This window comes from Oncorhynchus clarkii, chromosome 22 (genome assembly GCF_045791955.1).
Source record: "Oncorhynchus clarkii lewisi isolate Uvic-CL-2024 chromosome 22, UVic_Ocla_1.0, whole genome shotgun sequence".
NCBI classification, from domain to species: Eukaryota; Metazoa; Chordata; class Actinopteri; order Salmoniformes; family Salmonidae; genus Oncorhynchus; species Oncorhynchus clarkii.
The window spans coordinates 28,104,682-28,126,589 of record NC_092168.1 but is presented as its reverse complement, the minus strand read 5'-3'; the positions used below and the strand labels follow the sequence as shown (position 1 = coordinate 28,126,589).

General features: G+C 43.4%; 1 protein-coding gene and 1 pseudogene across 1 annotated transcript; both read left to right on the top strand.

The window, feature by feature from the left end:
- The first annotated feature begins 2,206 nt into the window (after nucleotides 1-2,206).
- On the top strand, nucleotides 2,207-9,988 carry LOC139380341 (intraflagellar transport protein 88 homolog; annotated as a pseudogene).
- Nucleotides 9,989-11,106: 1,118 nt separating this feature from the next.
- LOC139380268 (interleukin 17d) lies at nucleotides 11,107-12,302 on the top strand. The gene is made up of 2 exons (XM_071122817.1): nucleotides 11,107-11,596; nucleotides 11,680-12,302. Exons 1-2 carry the CDS (start codon nucleotides 11,298-11,300, stop codon nucleotides 11,999-12,001), a joined length of 621 nt encoding a protein of 206 aa, XP_070978918.1. The 5' UTR covers nucleotides 11,107-11,297; the 3' UTR covers nucleotides 12,002-12,302.
- The last annotated feature ends 9,606 nt before the right edge of the window (nucleotides 12,303-21,908 follow it).

Below are 21,908 nucleotides of genomic sequence, written 5' to 3'. Positions count from 1 at the left end.
GGATAAGACAACTAACGAGGAACTTTATTTCGGTGCAGCTAGGCCTACAGCATGACTGCAGTCAGAACAGCAGGCTACTCTTCAGCCATGACCAGAGGGGAGTTTACCAGGGAGGGAGAGGGCTGTGTGTTGGTCACATTCACTAGTTTATTGGAGACCACAAGAATAGAATGGGATATCAAAACCTGTTTCTTATATTTTCAGGTTCTGCATTTGACCCACTGGGTCAGTCCAAAGGACCAGCTTCTCCAGGCCAGATAAGAAGGTGAAGGTCCTGAAGAAGAAGGTGAATGACCTGATAGAGGAGAGCTTCCTGGCGCACAGCTGTGGAGTCCTACAGTTGATCAGTGTACTGTACCCCTGCCTCTTACCTGTACAGAATGACTTAGAGACATCACAGACTCAGGAATGTGTAATGCTTTACCTCTAACATCGTTATTTCTACCATTGTTATTACAGTCCCTAGATCAGCGGTTCCCAAACCAGGGGTCGCGACCCCATTTGAGAATTTCCAAAATCCTCGTAAAAAAATAAAAATATTATAATATCATCTTTGTCTCTCAAAATCATTTAAATGTGGTTAACCGTAATACAAATTAAAATCTAAAAGTAAAAACCAGAGAGGACACTTAGATCGGGGAAATGGTCGCACTTGACGGTTGGACTTGATTCATTCCCACAGTGAATGGCTAAGCCCAGTACGATATAAAACCACACGCTATTGCAGAGACTGATATGGTGAAAACAATGTGTGGAGCGGCAGAGGCACAGAAACTCACATCAATACCTTTGTCAGAAAACACTGATGCTATAGCTAGCAATCAGGAGGAAACTCTTGACTGATGGACTCAAACTCCTCACCTTATGCCCTCTAAATGAACGTAAGCTGTGAGGGCCGAGACCCATTGACTTATGTTCACTACATGTCGGGGGATGCTATTCACGAGGACATATTGTTCTGTCTCAAGATTCTCGAGCATGAAACAGTACAAGGGATGCGTGGCTATATTGACATAACAGATTCCATGGGATCGAATGGTGGGCTTTTGCACAGATGGTGCTCCATCTATCACCGGATGGCGGGCAGGCCTCTGCACTCTAGTTAAGAATGTGTCTCCCTCTGCCATGTGAACACATTGTATGATACACCGACTGAGCTAGATACACCGAGAGCAACGGGCGGCAGAAGAGCTGAGCGCAGATCTCGGACATATGCAGTACAGGTAAGTGCGGTTGTAAACTAAATCGGACACGCCTGTTCGCAAAACTATCAGATCATGACAATGTTCTATTTCATACCGAGGCTTGGTGGTTATCGGGGGGGGAGTGTTGGAAAGATTTTTCGAATTGAGAGAAACTGTTGTCATTCGCAATGGATACAACTTTAAAAAAAAATTTAAACAGACTTACACTTTCTGTGTAATGAAAATAAAATGTGTCTCTTTGCCTATCTAACAGATATATTTGGAAAACTGAACGCAAGCATGCAGCGGAAATAAAAAACAATTCTACAGATGAGTGACCGAATCAGCGAAATCCGTTTGACTGTGATCCTGGCTCAGTTGACATGGCGGTAAATTAAGTCGATCAGCTGCTCGAGCTGTCATGTAATATGGTGCCGTCTCCCTCCGAGCATTAAAACTCATAGTACGCTGATTCAGTGCTCTCGTCTGCATTAAAAAACAATATTGATCAAGTGTGGATGTGACAGGAGAGATGCCCCCTGTACTTTGAGAAGCTCCGACGCGATATGCATCAAGGACACCCATCTCATTAATGGTGGAGAGATAAGAGAAATTATGTCAGACTAATTTGCAATTGACTGTCATAGAAAACATTAAAAGTATATGATGGTGAGTTGAGAATACAATCAGAAATACTGTTAGAATGTTTTGCAATTGATTGCCATGGCCCCAATTAAAAAACGAATCATTGGCTGTTAATTACATTATTATTTTTCCACATGGTTGGGGTCACAAGAATTTTCAGATATTAAAATGGGGTCATGGGCCAAAAAAGTTTTGGAACCCCTGCCCTAGATAGAGGCAGGGTGGAAGGACAGAGCATTGGTGAGACAGAGGGAGCAATCAGGCAATGCAGTCCACATCACCTGGACCTCACCTGCTTGGGAGACGCAATGTATTTAAGGTCCATTTTGGTCCGATCATGGGGATCAGAGTTGATATTTAGGTATTTTATTAACTTGGCGACTCAATACACCAACAATGACATGTACGCAGAGGCCCTGAACACTTACCAGGTCATCGTAAAGAACAAGATGTTCAGTAACGCAGGTGGGTGGGAGAAGGATGTCATATTTTAGATTAGCCCCTGAAATGACAGACCAGCACTGATGAGCATTACTTGGCCAAAAACCTGTTTGTCAGAAAACAATTTTTTACTTTCTTTCCAGGAAGGTTAAAAGTGAACATGACCAACATCTACTTCAAGCAGAAGGATAAAGATCATGCAGAACATCAATGTCGTCTTCATCCCCATGGGCAAGTACTCCGACGCCCTGAGCGAGAGCCCCAACAGCTTTAACTTGATCCTGTGTGTTACCACGCCATTGGAGACATAGAAAGGATGAAGAAGGCTTTTCAGAAGCTCATCTGTGTCTTCTGGGGGATCGACAAGTACATCCCACCCAACATGAGCACTTCTATTCTATTCTCAAACTGAACATAGTCAGCACAGTGAAGTGTACACTAGGAGTCCAGTCTGCACGCTTCACCATATGGTAAGTTCTAGGCTTTATTGTAGTAGCACTTACTGCATGTTATGCTTCTCAAGTCATCCACGTTAGATTTGTTTTCAGGATGACACCCATGCCAACCTGGTGTTTGAAGCCATCAAGAACGACAAGCTTCACCAGATGGAGAGAGAACGGTAACAGTCTTATTTATTCATTATACAAAACATCACTGTTCATCTGTATGAAATGTTTCAGTCATTGTATTTGGCCACTGGAATCTGTTCTCTTGACTGCAGGAAAGCCCTGGCTGAGAAATTCATCATGACATCAGCCAAGCTCATCTCCCTGACATTCGCTGCTGGATTTGACTAGTGTTTTTCCAAACCTCAACACTAGAGGGCAATACAGGGTAAATGTGGCCTGGCGTCCCCTTGGTACAGTAATGGCAATACTCGGTGTGGTTGTTTCTGTAGGTGTGTCAACATGGTGAAGAGTTTCCAGTAAAACGACCTAGAGATCACCAAAGCCATCACCTACCTGAGACCGAGGGACTTCAACCAGGTTGGTGTGTGTCACCGACTGTGAACAGTCTTCCCTTGTACCACATGAAGGAAATAGCATTTTTCCCCTTTTCACTCCATCCTGGCTGTATGTGTATACGCTGTATTTTCTGTCTATGTATCAGTTTCTCCCTTCGGCTGTTTCACCACAGCTTTTCTCCTCTTCACTCCCTCCATTTGGTTTGTTTTCCTTTTCTCCATGGCTCTTAAGCTCGAGGTATGTGTTACAAACAAATGAGTATATGTGTAATGCCCTTGTCAGATGTTGTGAGGTGTGTGTTTGTATGCTATATGAGTGTGTAAATGTTATAGTGATGCTAAGTGATTGGGTTCCTTCCACAGGCTGAGGAGACTCTGAAGACGTTTGAGAAGAAAGACAGCAGAGTGAAGAGTGCTGCAGCCACGAAGCTCTCCTTCCTCTACTTCCTGGTAAGACCCTCTCATTCTGATTATCAATATTATATAGTCATATTAGGGAAATACTCCTATGTTCAATCATCATTAGCGTACTTCCTTGAACTGTATGGCATATGTAGATATCTTGGTGAGATTAGCTCTGACTCATCACAAGAAGGACTATGACCAGGCTGACCACTATACTGACCTGGCCATGACGGCCGACCGCTACACCCCAGCGGCGCTCATCAACAAGGACGATACAGTGTTTGTGAAGAAGGACTATGAGAAGGCTACAGAGTTCTAAAAGGAGGCTCTCCGGAACGACTTGTCCTGCACTGAGGCCCTACTGTATATAACCTGGGTAAATATAACAGTCAGGACTCCGCAAGATCATTGGGAGCTCAGGGATCTGTTTAATATGCTATTATTAATCTTGCGCAGTAGTCTTCCTTTTCCCACAGAATGTGCTTTTTCCTCAGGTCTGATCTATAAGCGTCTGGGGCATCTGGAGGAGTCTCTAGACTGTTTCCTGAAGCTCAAAGCCATCCTGAGGAACAGCGCTCAGGTCATGTGGCAGCTTGCCAATCTGTATCCTCACAGAATACTGGGTCTTTGAGCATTGCCTAAAAACAATGTTATTTAAGGAGTGCTTGTCTACAACTTAGAGCGTTATTATAATATATAGAAGGCTACATGTTTTGCGTATTTGTGATCCTTGACTGCAGCTCAGCTTTGAGATGTTGGAGGACCCCCATCAGACCATAGAGTGGCTGCTGCAGCTGATCCGTGTGACACCCACAGACCCCCAGGTGATGGCCGAACTGGGAGAGCTCTACGACAGCGAGGGAGACAAGTTTAAGGCCTTCCAGTACTACTACGAGATCAGTCTCTCTCAACGCAGTACTGGGACTTTCTATCATCAGATAATCATGATATACTTCTAAGTTTCAAAGCGTATCACAGTGTATCTGTATTATTTTGATTCACAAGTCTAAATTGTAGGAACTCCTGTAGTTGATTACAAAAATCAGTACATGAAGACTGGGTGAAATCTGAAATGTCTCCATGGTCTTTGTTCTTGTTCAATCCTTGAGGTATTCCCCCTCCAACATTGACGTTATTGAGTGGCTGGGGGCCTACTACATTGACACTCAGTTCTGTGAGAAGGCCGTCCAGTACTTTGAGAGAGCCTCACTAATCCAGTGAGTCTGTAGTCCTCATCTCACCATAATATTGCTGTGTAAGTGTCTTGAGTTTTTACATCATAATTTAACAAGTGATATGCTTTGTTTGTTGTGCTTCTATTCCGGCATATCTGCCCAATAGCCTGGTGACAAAAGTAATGTTGTATCATGCCCCTGCAGTATTGATAACTTGTCATGTGGTTTCAGGCCAACTCAAGTGAAGTGGCAGTTTATGGTGACCAGCTGCTACAGGAGAAATGGTGAGTTTATCATCCACGTCAAAGTGAGTTATTATGTAAATAAAAACATTTTGTCAGAATGAATATCACCCTTACCAAGAGAGAAATAATCCCATGTGCAATAACCTGAACACTGCTGCTCCTTGTTCCTTCATCCTCAGGAAACTTCCAGAAAGCCCCGGAGACTTACAAAGATATCCACCGGAAATTCCTGGAAACCGTTGAATGTAATCCACCCAATCCCTTCTTGTCCAATCAGCATTACTTCTCTAATGTAACGGTTTATAAACAATGATGTATTGATGCTGATCTATGGGTGTGTGTTTTCCCCCATGTCCCCCTACAGGCCTGGGTTTTCCAGTGAGGCTGTGCACAGACATGGGTCTGAAAGAGGTCCAGGACTACGCCACCAAACTGAAGAGGGTGGAGAAGATGGAGATCAGAGATCAGGTACTCTACTTACTCACTACACTCTTGTCTAAGGCTACTGACAGTGACACAACATCATTTGAGGCCACTGGAGACTTTGGCTTCACTGCGTCTTTCCTACGTAAAACAGACAGAGAATACCGACATCTCACTGAATCAGAACCATCTGCTCCTAAATCAGCACTGAGATTTTCTTGGATCAGAACGGTCCTTCTAAGGAGCGAATCTCTCATTCCTGCTCTGTTGTTAACTGGCCCAGGCTTTGCTGACATGATCAACTCTAATGTCTGTGGCTGTTTTTGCTCTCTGCAAGTCTCTTTGTTTTCACTATAGAAACCAACAAACAGTTGGATAAATCAGAGTGTCTGTGTTGTTTTGGTTGATGGTGGATTTGAACAGAGACATCTCTCACTCTCTCCATTCTAGCGGGTTAAGTCGCCAAGGGAGGGCAGTGCTAGAGGGGCCCGGAGAGAGGGCAGCGCCAGCAGTGGTGATTGACCCGGCTACAACAGGACCCTGAACACCTCCATATGTCGACACACATTTCCAACCCTGTTTAGTTATATTTGGATTGTAATCACTCACAAAAATTCATTTAACAAATTATCTATTTTCTCTTCACTGCTGTCTTGAAATTGGGCACCACCAAACCTGTCCACACCCCGCCTAAGAAGGCATTGGTCCGAATAGACATTAGATAGTAATAGAAAAAGAGCTGTTTCAGACTTTCAGTATGACATGATGTTTATCTGTCTAATCCCACTGTTGCTAATCCTAACCCAATACATTTCCATTACATCTCTGACCTCTGACCCGGAGTTTCTCTTCTGATAGTAACCCTTTCCTACCTATTCAATGAACCTTTTCTAAATCGCTCTTTGCCCCACTGTTGTACCTGGGTGTGTTTCGACAAGGGGTACTTCTAACCCGGTCCGCACCCCACCTATGAAGGCCATCGGTACAAAGCTTCTCTGTGTAGATACAGTATGTGCCCCTTTCCAATACTTTTAATCCAGCTGTTACTTTTCTGTACTAACTAGAACAAGTTAAAACAACATTGTTATTCTGGCTTGACCATGTGAAAACAATTATTACTACGAACCCGTCATTGTCATTGGCACATAAAGGGTCAAAGGCTTTTGATTTGACTACATACTACTTGCCCAAAGAATCTCTGAAATTTGTCCATGACCAGACTAGTTATTGTGGTTTCCTACTCTAGAAATGCTCTGCCATTTTATGTTATAATAGTAATGGCTTAGTTCTACAGTATGCAGTATACTTGCTGATTTTTTCAGTGTTAAAGCAATAATTATCATGCCATGTTCTTCAAAAAACACAGCTAATCCTCCATCAGCACTCGGTAGTGAAGTGGAATTGTACAACAGTTTACACAAGCTTAGTCTGTCATTTACTCCTCTTTTTTATTCTCTCATGGCCCTTCAGAGATGGATAACAAAGCAGATGAGCAGGACACTGGTACACTTTGTGTGTGTGTGGCAGATTGGTCTGGCATTTGGTGTTTTATTAGGATCCTCATTAGATCACACAAACAGTGTGCTAACCCTTCACACAAAGACACACCACACGATTTACTCTCCAACTGTCATTTTAAATTCCCTTTGTGCTCGCTTCATGCTGCTCTAGCTTGATCCTTTAAACTGTCCTTGTTCTTCCCTGTCACTCTTCTGTCTTCCTTTTCTCTTTCCACGTCTGTCTTCTGGATCTGTTCTCTCTTTCATCCCAGGCCTAAACACAGTCCTCTGCTGTGTTGGGATTAGTTACTTTAAAATAGTTAGTAGTCATTACATTTAACACACACTACAATATTAGTGTGTGTGGAAAGTAAGGCGTTATTTATTTGTGTTACTTTTATGAAAAATATCTGTTTGTTTGACAGCTGGAGGGAGCATGGCGAGCTGCGCGCTCTACCAAACAGGCTACTTACTAACTCAGGTTTGATCAACAATGTCTCATCTGTGGCACTGCTTTCCTGTGATAGTCTACAAGTTCTGCGCTCTCTCATGGGCTACTTAATTAGCCATATATACTCTAAGCCAAACATCTGTACAGATTTCCTATCTTTTCATTCAAAATCTCTCTCGAGCTGCCAGTACTGGTTAGAAGATGGAAACTCTGCTGCTGACATTGTAATTTGTCATCGGTTTGTTAATTTTATCTGTTCTCTTCCTGCTCGGGTCGCATACATGTGCATGGTGCCTTTTTGCACGGACACGGACTCAGAGATGTATAGAGGGCACACTTGCCACTAGATGGGGGAAGCCCTCTGTGGGCTTTGCTATCACAGTAGCGATCAATGGCAAAGATCAGAGATGCACCCTCCTATACATTTCTATGGACAGCAGCTGTCATGACATTTCTCCAAACACCCTAATTTCTCCGTTCCCTCGAGCTAAATGAGGAAACAAGTGGAGATCGGATCATGGAAACACGCCCGGTAGAGATATGATTCTGAAAGTTACGCATGCGTTGTTTGACAAAGTAACTGTAATAATGCTACCCAATTTGAAAAAGTCACGCATTACTTTCCTCCATTTCTAATGAAAGTAATGACTACATCATTTTTTGTTGTTGTTTGTCAAATACACTAAGCCAGGTGACAGTGTTAAGGTATAAAGTAACTGTTTAGGTAAAAGTGAAGGAATGAAAGTTTTCCAGTATGTTAGAAAAAGAAACACCAACATTTTAATTCTCAAATTCAATGACTGAACTACAGTCTAGCTCCACATTCCCAATTCACAGCGTCCCAGAAGTCTTCTAGCAGGCTGCTGTTAGCTATGTATGCCAGGAATGACTCCCTCCTGTAACTCGCCACCTCAAGAGAATGTTTGCACTGATCACATTGCAAAGAGAGAGCTGAAAATGCTCTCCGATATGAGACAACCTCCCTTCTTGCATACACCCCTAAGAGTTTCCCCTCTTTTGACCCTCTTGACTACTAACTCTGAATACACAGTGCTTGTACACGCACATTTTGGAGTGGTCGTTATTAAAAACTGGGGCTGTTATTACGGTTATTTTACTTCAGCAAAGTCATCTACTTATGACTACTCTGTAACTGAGGATCTAGTATGATTTAAAAGCACTTCTCAGACACTTCCAAATCAATGGTTCCCTTTGATCGAAACGTGTAAGCTGATCCTCTTCTTGCGCAGGGAGGTCTGATCGCACCAACAGTTGACAGCTGACCCTTTGACAGGGAAATACATAGCTAGACACTCAAGGTATGTGCAGTACATTTTTTTTCTCCGTTTTGAGGCAGAAAAAGGGGCTGCTTTTCCACTGAATCTCACTGCATTTTTTTGTGAGTGAGGCCTTTGAAAGGCTGTGATTTGAGGATTGTGAGGGCCAACGGAATATTGGGCCTCCTCCTCTTCCTGTTTTTGTGGTTGGAGTTGTTTCCATGACTACCTGGTTGCCAGATGTGAGTGTCTCTTGCCTGTCCCCCACTTTTCTGGACCGCCATACGGACCTATCATCTGAGCCTAGAGCTGCCACACATTCCCTCTCCCTCCTTTCTCTCAAACACACACAGAGGACAGAGAAGCATGTGGTATTAAACAGCCTCTCATTGTTTATCCCTCTCTAACAGAGTGTAACAATCATTGCTAAATGTGATCCATGCAGTTACAGGGTATTGAAGGGACCAGTTCCAACAGTAGGCAAGCAGGTTCATCCTGTGCCTGTGTTTTCTCAGACAGTGGGCACCGCAGCCATGGCACCAGAGCCAAGGCTGAGAGCCAAGATGAAGGCACTGGCTGGCACCAATGAACCCTACGAGGTCAGCAGCCAGTGAGACAAAAATGAGACACACACACTGCCCCCCACTTTCAACAGTGAAGACTTGCAGTGTAGGTTTTTTGTCTTCCATTGTACAGATCTACCACAGTCTTTCAATGGTGTTCCAACTCTTTCCTCTTTGCCATCATTTTCACGTCAGGCCCCTGATCCATCTTAACACCTTGTGGACAGAAGCATGACAGAGGCCCAGACTAAACAGACAGACTTATATAGAGAGAAGCAGTATGCCATCCATCTGTCTATAGGCAGTTGACCATAGACCACACACTCTACCTCTCTGTCAGCACTAACACAGCTGTCACCTTCATGAAGTAACTTACCCTCTCTTTCCAAACATTTATTTTCAGGGGATTGGTCTTGTGTTCCCCTTACAATATTTTTAGTCTGTGCTGCTACGATAGTTTATACATTTCACTTACAGTCGAGTTCTAACGTGGGCGTCACTGTGGACACCCCACAGTATCTGCAGGGAGTGTGGTACACAGTTGCCACATATGGCGAGTGATCATGTGTGCAATATGATGATCAATAGTAACCGAATGTGTTTGTGTCTGTGTAGATGCCTCCTATGTGGATCCACCAAAGACTGCATCCAAGAAGCACATAGAGGATGACGACTTTGCTGATGAAGAGTTGGGAGACGACCTACTACCAGAGTAGCCAGTTCCAAGTTCCCCTGATTTCCTCCTCCCCTCCTTGACAGTAAGGGCGTTTTCACATATGAAATTCGGTACACTGGTTCAGTTTCCTGGAGCATTAGTGAGAATTCTACAGAACATGTTTTGCTTCACCAGACCTGAAAATAACAGTTTCAGGGTGCGATTAGCAAGCCGCACATTCTACATGATGTTAGTGAGCTAGCTAGGTAGCTTGTTTACAATGGGCCAAAAATGTTCCATGCGACTCGCGCTGACTCATTACAATACCTGGTACTCTGGTCCTGGATCTTGGACCCGCTACTATAGCATGGCTCCAGATCATATATGTGAACAACAAGTTCAAAGAATCTATACATCACATTCCACCAGAGTGGTGCAAACTGAGATGATTATTTTCCCATATGCTAGCCTTGATGCATTTTATCACCTGGAAACTTTCTGGGAGAATCCATTGTTATTAACTCTATGCTAACCTCAGGACAGTAATACAGTTTTAACCCAGTTTAGAGGCTCTTCATTTAAATGTATACTTTATAAAATATGTTTATATTGCAAAGAACTATTTTTCTAATCCGAAAGTCTTCCCTGGCTTTTTGTGTTCTGACTGAGGCAAAGAAGTGCATATATGCATCTGATTTGTCTATTTTCAGATCATTTAAAAAAAATGTCACCATACATTTGTGCTCTTGTTAATTTTGGATGCATGGATTTGGGTGTTAAAAATATGAATTATAAACCAGGTTGTTCGAGCCCTGAATGCTGATTTTCTGAAAGCTGTGGTATATCAGACTGTATACCACGGATTTGACAAAAAAAACATTTTTTTACTATTCTAATTATGTTGGGAACCAGTTTATAATTGCAATAAGGCACCTCTGGGATCTATGGCCAATATACCACAGTTAAGGGCTGTATCCAGGCATTCCGCATTACCTTTAAAATATTGCATTGTAGATACGGAAAGTTGAAAGTATGAACCTTGCCGAGCGCAGGTGGATGAATTATTGTCATAATCAACCGAACATTTCCAATTAAGGCTGTCCATTCTATCCCGAAAATATTTCAGAGTGGGAAATAGCTGGATGAGTACCTGCAGTTCGGCAACCATTCGAGTGACTCAGAGCGCAGTGCAATGTTTCCATCTGCGCAACAAGAATTACATGGGAGGACCCGAAAACAGACGGAAGTTTTCGCAGACGTCAAAAACTATATAAGGGGTTCTAAACCAATGCTGTATAGCCCGACAATACATTTTTTTCTCTCTTTGCAGTAAAAGTTTACAATTTCGTGTCCAACAGAAGTGCGCAACGATGTTTGGTCGAGTATCTTTCGTGTGTTTGCTTCTGGTGCTGTTATGCGATGTGGCATCGGTAGCCAAGGTGTCCAAGAAGTCCACCCGGGGCCGACAGTGTTTGGATTTACCGGAAGAAATCCTCGAGCAGATGTTTGGGCGGCTTTCGGTGGGCGTCCTGAGTGCGTTCCACCACACTCTGCAGCTTGCACCATTGGAGCGGAAGAATCTCACCTGCCCATCAGGCGGACGCCCTGTCCCCGACAGGAAGTCTCGGATTCCCGTCAACCTTCTCAGCCTGTCTCCCTGGGCATACAGGTAGGAATACCTGGGTCTAAATATCGTGGGCCACAGTAATTATGAATGGGTCAATATAATTATATATGGTTCCCCTTCAACAGGATCTCCCACGACCCCGCCAGGTATCCCAGGTTCATACCCGAGGCATATTGCTTGTGTAAAGGCTGTCTGATAGGACCGTTTGGTCAGGAGAGCGACCAGTACCGCAGCACCCCCGTGTACATGCCCTCCGTCATCCTGCGACGCACAGGTTCCTGCGTTGGGGGGCGCCACTCATACACAGAGAGCTACGTATCTGTGGCCGTGGGGTGCACCTGTGTTCCCCTGCTGGAGAAGGATAGGGATGCGCAGAGCAGCAACCAGAGCCTGGAGAGAGAACAGACAAAAGCTGACGAGCTCAGCTCCAACGACAAGAACATATAAAACATCCATGGAAAGCTGTATGAAAATGTATGGTTGGCTGTATAACACAACACCGTGTACCTAGCAGCAGCAGCAGCAGCTTTTGAACAGTAGTATAACTCTCGACACACACTGCCACCTGCTGGTGAATGGAATTATATTTCATGATCATCTAAGCATGTTTCCAGGCTCTCATAAGTTTGTATTTTCTGTGTGTGTATATGAAATATTATTTACACTGAGGTCAAGCATACATGAATACCATTATTCACTTCAGAATTCTGTCATAAGGGACAAGAAATCATTAAAAACCATCCCCCGAGTCTTTGTTATCATGGTCCCCAAAATGAAACGTTGGAAGTCTGACAGGCAATGGACATTGCCCAACATGTTGGCCTTCCTTGCGACAGACATCAGTCAAGTCCGTTCTGTGGGATGGATGAATGTCACATCACCAGACAGTAAGGACATTTATAAACAAAGGGTTGCAGTATCAGCCAGCTTGTGGTTAGGGAGGAAGCTGCATATATTCAGACCCATAAGTGTGTCTGAACCATAATGGTTCCAGATGAGGGAGAGCGGTGGAGCAGGACGGATTAGATCAAAAAGCTGCAGAGAACCATTAATATGTATGAATACAATGTGTAATGTTTCAGGTGTGGAGAAGGACACAAGCCAAAGTGCACAGCTATGTGAGGTTCACCAGTGCAGAGCAGCACCTTGCCCTTGGCCAGGTACTTGACAGTCTAGGCGACCTTGGTGAGGCTCGTTCTATAATCCGGAAAGCCTTACCAGTAGGGTTGGCGATATTACGATAGTATCGTCTATCGACGATGATTGACAGCCATTGTCGATGGTGACGACATAGTGATGTGATAGATGATGGTTTAGCCTATTTGATCTTTACTGGCGCAGCACAGTAAAAAACAGAGTCAGCAGTGCACAGCAGGGCAGCACTCGAGTAATTTTCCTATTCCCGATAGCTTATTTCAATATGTTATATACAGAACGCAAGAGAGGAATGTAGTCGAGAGCGGATGCATGGGCCTCATAGCCTAAACCTATTCCTAACTATATTGTGTCTAGTGGTTATAAAAAAACAAGCTATATTCCCTTCTCTCGCCATTTGATAGGCTTTGTATGACTTTGGGCTATCCACGTTCATCGTTTTATGCATGGTTTTCTCCTGATAAAACAATGAATAAAGAATCCCTCTCAAACATTGTTTGAATAGCCTAAAAACATAAGGTAGCCAGGGAACTAATAATAAGCTAGAACAAATAACATTAATAGCCGATAGAAACATTGAATGACAACTGTAATAAAGTTTGAGCTTATTAGGAAATAAATGTTTTGTGCGGGGCTGAAAAACCTTGACCCTCCATGTGAGGTTTAAAACGAAATGACCAATAACCTATCCTCCTACTAGGCCTATCATAAAAGCTTTAAGACAAGTTAAAATTATCAACAATATCAATCAATCAAATGTATTTATAAAGCCCTTTTTACATCAGCAGATGTCACAAAGTGCTATACAGAAACCCAGCCTAAAACCCCAAACCGCAAGCAATGAAGCACGGTGGCTAGAAAAAACTCTCTAGAAAAGCAGGAACCTAGGAAGAAACCTAGAGAGGAACCAGGCTCTGAGGGGTGACCAGTCCTCTTCTGGCTATGCCAGGTAGATTATAAGAGTACATGCATTAAGGCCAGATTGTTCTTCAAGATGTTCAAACGTTCATAGATGACCAGCAGGGTTGTAGAGGGTGCAACAGGTCAGTAACTCAGGAGTAAATGTCAGTTGGCTTTTCATAGCCGAGCATTCAGAGGTCGAGACAGCAAGTGCGATAGAGAGAAAGAGAGAGAGAGAGCGAGGGTCGAAAACAGCAGGTCCGGGACAAGGTAGCACGTCCGGTGAACAGGTCAGGGTTCCATAGCCGCAGGCAGAACATTTGAAACTGGAGCAGCAGCACAACCAGGTGGACAGGGGACAGCAAGGAGTCATCAGGCCAGGTAGTCCTGAGGCATGGTCCTAGGGCTCAGGTCCTCTGGGGGAGGGGGGTAGAGAGGAAGAGAGAGAGAATTAGAGGGAACATTCTTAAATTCACACAGGACAACAGATAACACAGGAGAAATACACCAGATATAACAGACTGACCTATTTTGCCAAAGCACAGCCCCAACAACACTAGAGGGATATCAACAGACCATCAACTTACTACCCTGGGACAAGGCTGAGAATAGCCCACGAAAGATCCCCTCCACCACACAAGATCCCCTCCACCAAGGGGGCACAAAACCAGACAGGAAGATCACATCTGACTCAACCCACTCAAGTGACGCACCCCTCCTATTTTATTTATTTCACCTTTATTTAACCAGGTAGGCCAGTTGAGAACAAGTTCTCATTTACATTTGCTACCTGGCCAAGATAAAGCAAAACAGTGTGGACTGGGGACAGCAAGGAGTCATCATGTCAGGTAGTCCTGAGGCATGGTCCTAGGGCTCAGGTCCTCTGAGAGAGAGAAAGAAAGAGAGAAAGAGAGAATTAGAGAAAGCACACTTAAATTCACACAGGACACTGAATAGGACAGGAGAAGTACTCCAGATATAACAAACTGACCCTAGCCCCCCGACACATAAACTACTGCAGCATAAATACTGGAGGCTGAGACAGGAGGGGTCAGGAGACACTGTGGCCCCATCCGAGGACACCCCCGGACAGGGCCAAACAGGAAGGATATAACCCCACCCACTTTGCCAAAGCCCCCACACCATTAGAGGGATATCTTCAACCACCAACTTACCATCCTGAGACAAGGCTGAGTATAGCCCACAAAGATTTCCGCCACGGCACAACCCAAGGGGGGGGGGCACCAACCCAGACAAGACGATCACATCAGTGACTCAACCCACTCAGGTGAAGCACCCCTCCCAGGGACGGTATGAGAGAGCCCCAGTAAGCCAGTGACTCAGCCCCTGTAATAGGGTTAGAGGCAGAGAATCCCAGTGGAAAGAGGGGAACCGGCCAGGCGGAGACAGCAAGGGCGGTCCGTTGCTCCAGAGCCTTTCCGTTCACCTTCCCACTCCTGGGCCAGACTACACTCAATCATATGACCCACTGAAGAGATGAGTCTTCAGTAAAGACTTAATGGTTGAGACCGAGTTTGCGTCTCTGACATGGGTAGGCAGACCGTTCCATAAAAATTGAGCTCTATAGGAGAAAGCCCTGGCTCCAGCTGTTTGCTTAGAACTTCTAGGGACAATTCCAGGAGGCCTGCGTCTTGTGACCGTAGCGTACGTGCAGGTATGTACGGCAGGACCAAATCAGAGAGATAGGTAGGAGCAAGCCCATGTAATGCTTTGTAGGTTAGCAGTAAAACCTTGAAATCAGCCCTTGCTTTGACAGGAAGCCAGTGTAGGGAGGCTAGCACTGGAGTAATATGATAAAATTTCTTGGTTCTAGTCAGGATTCTAGCAGCCGTATTTAGCACTAACTGAAGTTTATTTAGTGCTTTATCCGGGTAGCCGGAAAGTAGAGCATTGCAGTAGTCTAACCTAGAAGTGACAAAAGCATGGATTTATTTTTCTGCATCATTTTTGGACAGAAAGTATCTGATTTTTGCAATGTTACGTAGATGGAAAAAAGCTGTCCTTGAAATGGTCTTGATATGTTCTTCAAAAGAGAGATCAGGGTCCAGAGTAACGCCGAGGTCCTTCACAGTTTTATTTGAGACGACTGTACAACCATTAAGATTAATTGTCAGATTCAACAGAAGATCTCTTTGTTTCTTGGGACCTAGAACAAGCATCTCTGTTTTGTCCGAGTTTAAAAGTAGAAAGTTTGCAGCAATCCACTTCCTTATGTCTGAAACACATGCTTCTAGAGAGGGCAATTTTGGGGCTTCACCATGTTTCATTGAAATGTACAGCTGTGTGTCATCCGCATAGCAGTGAAAGTTAACATTATGTTTTCGAATGACATCCCCAAGAGGTAAAATATATAGTCAAAACAATAGTGGTCCTAAAACGGAACCTTGAGGAACACCGAAATGTACAGTTCATTTGTCAGAGGACAAACCATTCACAGAGACAAACTGATATCTTTCCGACAGATAAGATCTAAACCAGGCCAGAACTTGTCCGTGTAGACCAATTTGGGTTTCCAATCTCTCCAAAAGAATGTGGTGATCGATGGTATCAAAAGCAGCACTAAGATCTAGGAGCACGAGGACAGATGCAGAGCCTCGGTCTGATGCCATTAAAAGGTAATTTACCACCTTCACAAGTGCAGTCTCAGTGCTATGATGGGGTCTAAAACCACACTGAAGCATTTCGTATACATTGTTTGTCTTCAGGAAGGCAGTGAGTTGCTGCGCAACAGCCTTTTCTAAAATTTTTGAGAGGAATGGAAGATTCGACATAGGCCGATAGTTTTTTATATTTTCTGGGTCAAGGTTTGGCTTTTTCAAGAGAGGCTTTATTACTGCCACTTTTAGTGAGTTTGGTACACATCCGGTGGATAGAGAGCCGTTTATTATGTTCAACATAGGAGGGCCAAGGACAGGAAGCAGCTCTTTCAGTAGTTTAGTTGGAATAGGGTCCAGTATGCAGCTTGAAGGTTTAGAGGCCATGATTATTTTCATCATTGTGTCAAGAGATATAGTACTAAAACACTTGAGCGTCTCTCTTGATCCTAGGTCCTGGCAGAGTTGTGCAGACTCAGGACAACTGAGCTTTGAAGGAATACGCAGATTTAAAGAGGAGTCCGTAATTTGCTTTCTAATAATCATGATCTTTTCCTCAAAGAAGTTCATGAATTTATCACTGCTAAAGTGAAAGCCATCCTCTCTTGGGGAATGTTGCTTTTTAGTTAGCTTTGCGACAGTATCAAAAAGGAATTTCGGATTGTTCTTATTTTCCTCAATTAAGTTAGAAAAATAGGATGATCGAGCAGCAGTAAGGGCTCTTCGGTACTGCACGGTACTGTCTTTCCAAGCTAGTCGGAAGACTTCCAGTTTGGTGTGGCGCCATTTCCTTTCCAATTTTCTGGAAGCTTGCTTCAGTGCTCGGGTATTTTCTGTGTACCAGGGAGCTAGTTTCTTATGAGAAATGTTTTTAGTTTTTAGGGGTGCAACTGCATCTAGGATATTGCGCAAGGTTAAATTGAGTTCCTCAGTTAGGTGGTTAACTGATTTTTGACATACAGTCAATGACACAGAAAAATCTATGTACAGTGTGTGCAAATGTAGAAAGAGTAGGGAGTTATGGCAATAAATAGGCCATAGAGGCAAAATATTTACAATTTAGCATTAACACTGGAGTGGTAGATGTGCAGATGATGATGTGCAAGTGAAGATACTGGGTTGCAAAAGAGCAAGAGGATAAATAACAATATGGGGAGGAGGTAGTTGGGTGTGCTATTTACAGATTGGCTTTGTACAGGTACAGTGATCGGTAAGGTGCTCTGACAGCTGATGATTAAAGTTACAGAGGGAGATATAAGACTCCAGCTTCAGTGATTTTTGCAATTCGTTCCAGTCAATGGCAGCAGAGAACCGGGGCTTTACCTAGCAAAGACTTATAGATGACCTGGGGCCAGTGGATTTGGCGACGAATATGTAGTGAGGGCCAACCAACGAGAGCATACAGGTAGCAGTGGTGGGTGGTTTATGGGGTTTTGGTGACAAAACGGGTGGCAGTGTGATAGACTACATCCAGTTTGCTGAGTAGAGTGTTGGAGGCTATTTTGTAATTGACATTGCCGTAGTCAAGGATCGGTAGGATAGTCAGTTTTACAAGGGTATGTTTGGCAGCATGAGGAAAGGAGGCTTTGTTGCGAAATAGGAAGCCAATTCTAGATTTATTTTTGGATTGGAGTTGTTTAATGTGAGTCTGGAAGGAGATTTTACAGTCTAACCAGACACCTACAGTGCCTTGCGAAAGTATTCGGCCCCCTTGAACTTTGCGACCTTTTGCCACATTTCAGGCTTCAAACATAAATATATACAACTGTATTTTTTTGTGAAGAATCAACAACAAGTGGGACACAATCATGAAGTGGAACGACATTTATTGGATATTTCAAACTTTTTTAACAAATCAAAAACTGAAAAATTGAGCGTGCAAAATTATTCAGCCCCTTTACTTTCAGTGCAGCAAACTCTCTCCAGAAGTTCAGTGAGGATCTCTGAATGATCCAATGTTGACCTAAATGACTAATGATGATAAATACAATCCACCTGTGTGTAATCAAGTTTTAAGGCTTCACCATGTTTAATCAAAATGTACAGCTGTGTGTCGTCCACATAGCGGTGAAAGTTCTGTTTCCGAATGACGTCACCAAGAGGTAGCACATATAGTGAAAACAATAGCGGTCCTAAAACTGAACTGTCCACAAAGACGAAATATATCTTTCCGACAGATAAGATCTAAACCAGGCAAGAACTTGTCCATGTAGACCAATTAGGGTTTCCAATCTCTCATTACTGGCTTCCGGGTTTAGCGAGCAGTGTGTCAAGAAGCAGTGTGGCATTGGCAGGATCATGTTTTGGAGGATGCCTCTCCCGAGTCCATACAGGAGTTGCAGTGATGGGACAAGACTGTAACTACCAATAGGATATCACAAAATTGGGGAGAAAAAGAGGTAGAAAAATATATATATATATAAAAAATACACAAGAGTCTGTTTGACTGACCCTTTGCTTCATCATGGCATGTGCTACATATAATATCTGTAGTTGTAGTAGTAGTCTTCTGTGGACTTTATATGTCAGTTGGCAACCAACTTTAAGGCACATTACAACCAACTGGACTGGAGTGTGGACCACAGTTCATCTTTCAATCACCCACGTGGTATATGCTCCTAAAATCCTATGAGATGGGTGTGACGGGACTTGCAGTGCTCGTTGATGCGCGCAAGCATAATATGGTAAGGGAAGCCAGCGAGCATGAAAGAGAAGAGGATGGCATTGGCGTTTCTATACAAGTAGGTTGAGTCAATATGTTTTTCTACTTGCACGAACGCAAACACATAAATCAGAACCATGGACAGCCACATATTAAGCTTACGTTGATTGGACCAAATTGATTTGGGTAACTTTTAGTTTTCGTTGTATTAGACTCCCTGACTACACCGCTCGCGTCACAAAATACATTTAGGAATCTATGTTATTGAATTATTGCACCACACTGCTCGCGAGCGTCTGCGTTGCCAAGGGCTAATATAGAAGTCATTCCTATTTCTGACGCAGATCGCGCTGCAAGTCCTGCCTCTCCCATCTCCTTATTGGTTTATAGAAGCAGGTACCGACGTGCCATCTCCTCATTGGTTATACCCACGTGGGTGATTGAAATACAAACTTTGTTGCTGGTCGTTGTGGTAATACAATGAAAGTTTAGATGCCAATCACCATATACAGTGGGGCAAAAAAGTATTTAGTCAGCCACCAATTGTGCAAGTTCTCCCACTTAAAAAGATGAGAGGCCTGTAATTTTCATCATAGGTACACTTCAACTATGACAGACAAAATGAGAAAAAAAATCCAGAAAATCACATTGTAGGATTTTTAATGAATTTATTTGCAAATTATGGTGGAAAATAAGTATTTGATCAATAACAAGTTTATCTCAATACTTTGTTGTATACCCAATTACAGAGGTCAAACATTTTCTGTAAGTCTTCACAAGGTTTTCACACACTGTTGCTGGTATTTTGGCCCATTCCTCCATGCAGATCTCCTCTAGAGCAGTGATGTTTTGGGGCTGTTGCTGAGCAACACGGACTTTCAACTCCCTCCAAAGATTTTCTATGGGGTTGAGATCTGGAGACTGGTTAGGCCACTCCAGGACCTTGAAATGCTTCTTACGAAGCCACTCCTTCGTTGCCCGGGCGGTGTGTTTGGGATCATTGTCATGCTGAAAGACCCAGCCACGTTTCATCTTCAATGCCCTTGCTGATGGAAGGTGGTTTTCACTCAAAATCTCACGATACATGGCCCCATTCATTCTTTCCTTTACACAGATCAGTCGTCCTGGTCCCTTTGCAGAAAAACAGCCCCAAAGCATGATGTTTCCACCCCCATGCTTCACAGTAGGTATGGTGTTCTTTGGATGCAACTCAGCATTCTTTGTCCTCCAAACACGACGAGTTGAGTTTTTACCCAAAATGTATATTTCGGTTTCATCTGACCATATAACATTCTCCCAATCTTCTTCTGGATCATCCAAATGCTCTCTAGCAAACTTCAGACGGGCCTGGACATGTCCTGGCTTAAGCAGGGGGACACGTCTGGCACTGCAGGATTTGAGTCCCTGGCGGCGTAGTGTTTTACTGATGGTAGGCATTGTTACTTTGGTCCCAGCTCTCTGCAGGTCATTCACTAGGTCCCCCCGTGTGGTTCTGGGATTTTTGCTCACCGTTCTTGTGATCATTTTGACCCCACGGGGTGAGATATTGCATGGAGCCCCAGATCGAGGGAGATTATCAGTGGTCTTGTATGTCTTCCATTTCCTAATAATTGCTCCCACAGTTGATTTCTTCAAACCAAGCTGCTTACCTTTTACAGATTCAGTCTTCCCAGCCTGGTGCAGTTCTACAATTTTGTTTCTGGTGTCCTTTGACAGCTCTTTGGTCTTGGCCATAGTGGAGTTTGGAGTGTGACTGTTTGAGGTTGTGGACAGGTGTATTTTATACTGATAACAAGTTCAAACAGGTGCCATTAATACAGGTAACGAGTGGAGGACAGAGGAGCCTCTCAAAGAAGTTGTTACAGGTCTGTGAGAGCCAGAAATCTTGCTTGTTTGTAGGTGACCAAATACTTATTTTCCACCATAATTTGCAAATAAAGTCATTAAAAATCCCTACAATGTGATTTTCTGGATTTTTCTCTCTCATTTTGTCTGTCATAGTTGAAGTGTACCTATGATGAAAATTACAGGCCTCTCTCTTTTTAAGTGGGAGAACTTGCACAATTGGTGGCTGACTAAATACTTTTTTGCCCCACTGTAAGTTCAAAGATGAAAAAGCCTTGAAGGAGGATAGATGACTAGAAACGATTCGGTTGACCGTTTTATGTGTGGATTAATTGTCGGAGCAGAGGACCTTGTGCATTTCAGGTAAAATAACAACTCAATGTTTATATCCTAGGACAAATTAGCTAGCAACAGCAAGCTAGCTAAATTGCCATACATGTTTAATGCTTTTCGACCTATCCCCAAATTAATGTAATTGGTTCAGAGTTTGTTTTGATATTTTAACCTACGTGTCGTGATCGTGTTTGGTGTAGGGGGACAAAATAAATGTATGCACGATGGAGCAGCCGGTTTGGGTTCCATGTTAGAATTAATTATTTGCAATACAGGGACAGTTTCGTTGCAAACAAGACACACTGATTTGGTCTTGGAGATAAGATGAACACAGGCATATCCATGTTGATTCTTAGCCTGTAATTTGTGTGGTATTAAAGTGTAAAATGACTAGAATTGCATGAAATGTTAAGCATTTTCCCCCCCTTACTCGTCTGTCCATTGTGGTCTGGGAACCAAGAACCTTCTGGCCCACAGCGCTATCAAAATTCCTGCGTTGCCATGTAATGTTTTTCAGGATGAAGAGTTTCTAAAACTTCATAAGGCTCTGGTCTGTCCAAGAAGTGAGGATAAATGGTAGGCATGTTCTCTATCCACTTAATAATTGTTTAATATATAGGGGAAGGTCACTTAAGAGTTCAGGGAGGATTAGGTTAAATATATTTTGCTGAAGGGAGGGCCATACGTTTTAATTTCAGGGAGGTCCGATTTTTTTCCATGTAACAATAAATAACTTTCACATTAAATGAGTAGTTCTCTATTTTACAACTTGATGTTAGATGGTCCCTCCCCCTGAGAAACTGTAATCCATGGTTCAGTTATCTTTAAACAGCCACTACAAACT

Bases quoted from the DNA above. Each gene is read 5' to 3' on its own strand.
- LOC139380268 (XM_071122817.1), top strand. From the start codon at position 11,298: ATGTTTGGTCGAGTATCTTTCGTGTGTTTGCTTCTGGTGCTGTTATGC. The intron at 11,597-11,679 runs GTAGGAATACCT...CCCCTTCAACAG, and splicing joins CTGTCTCCCTGGGCATACAG to GATCTCCCACGACCCCGCCA.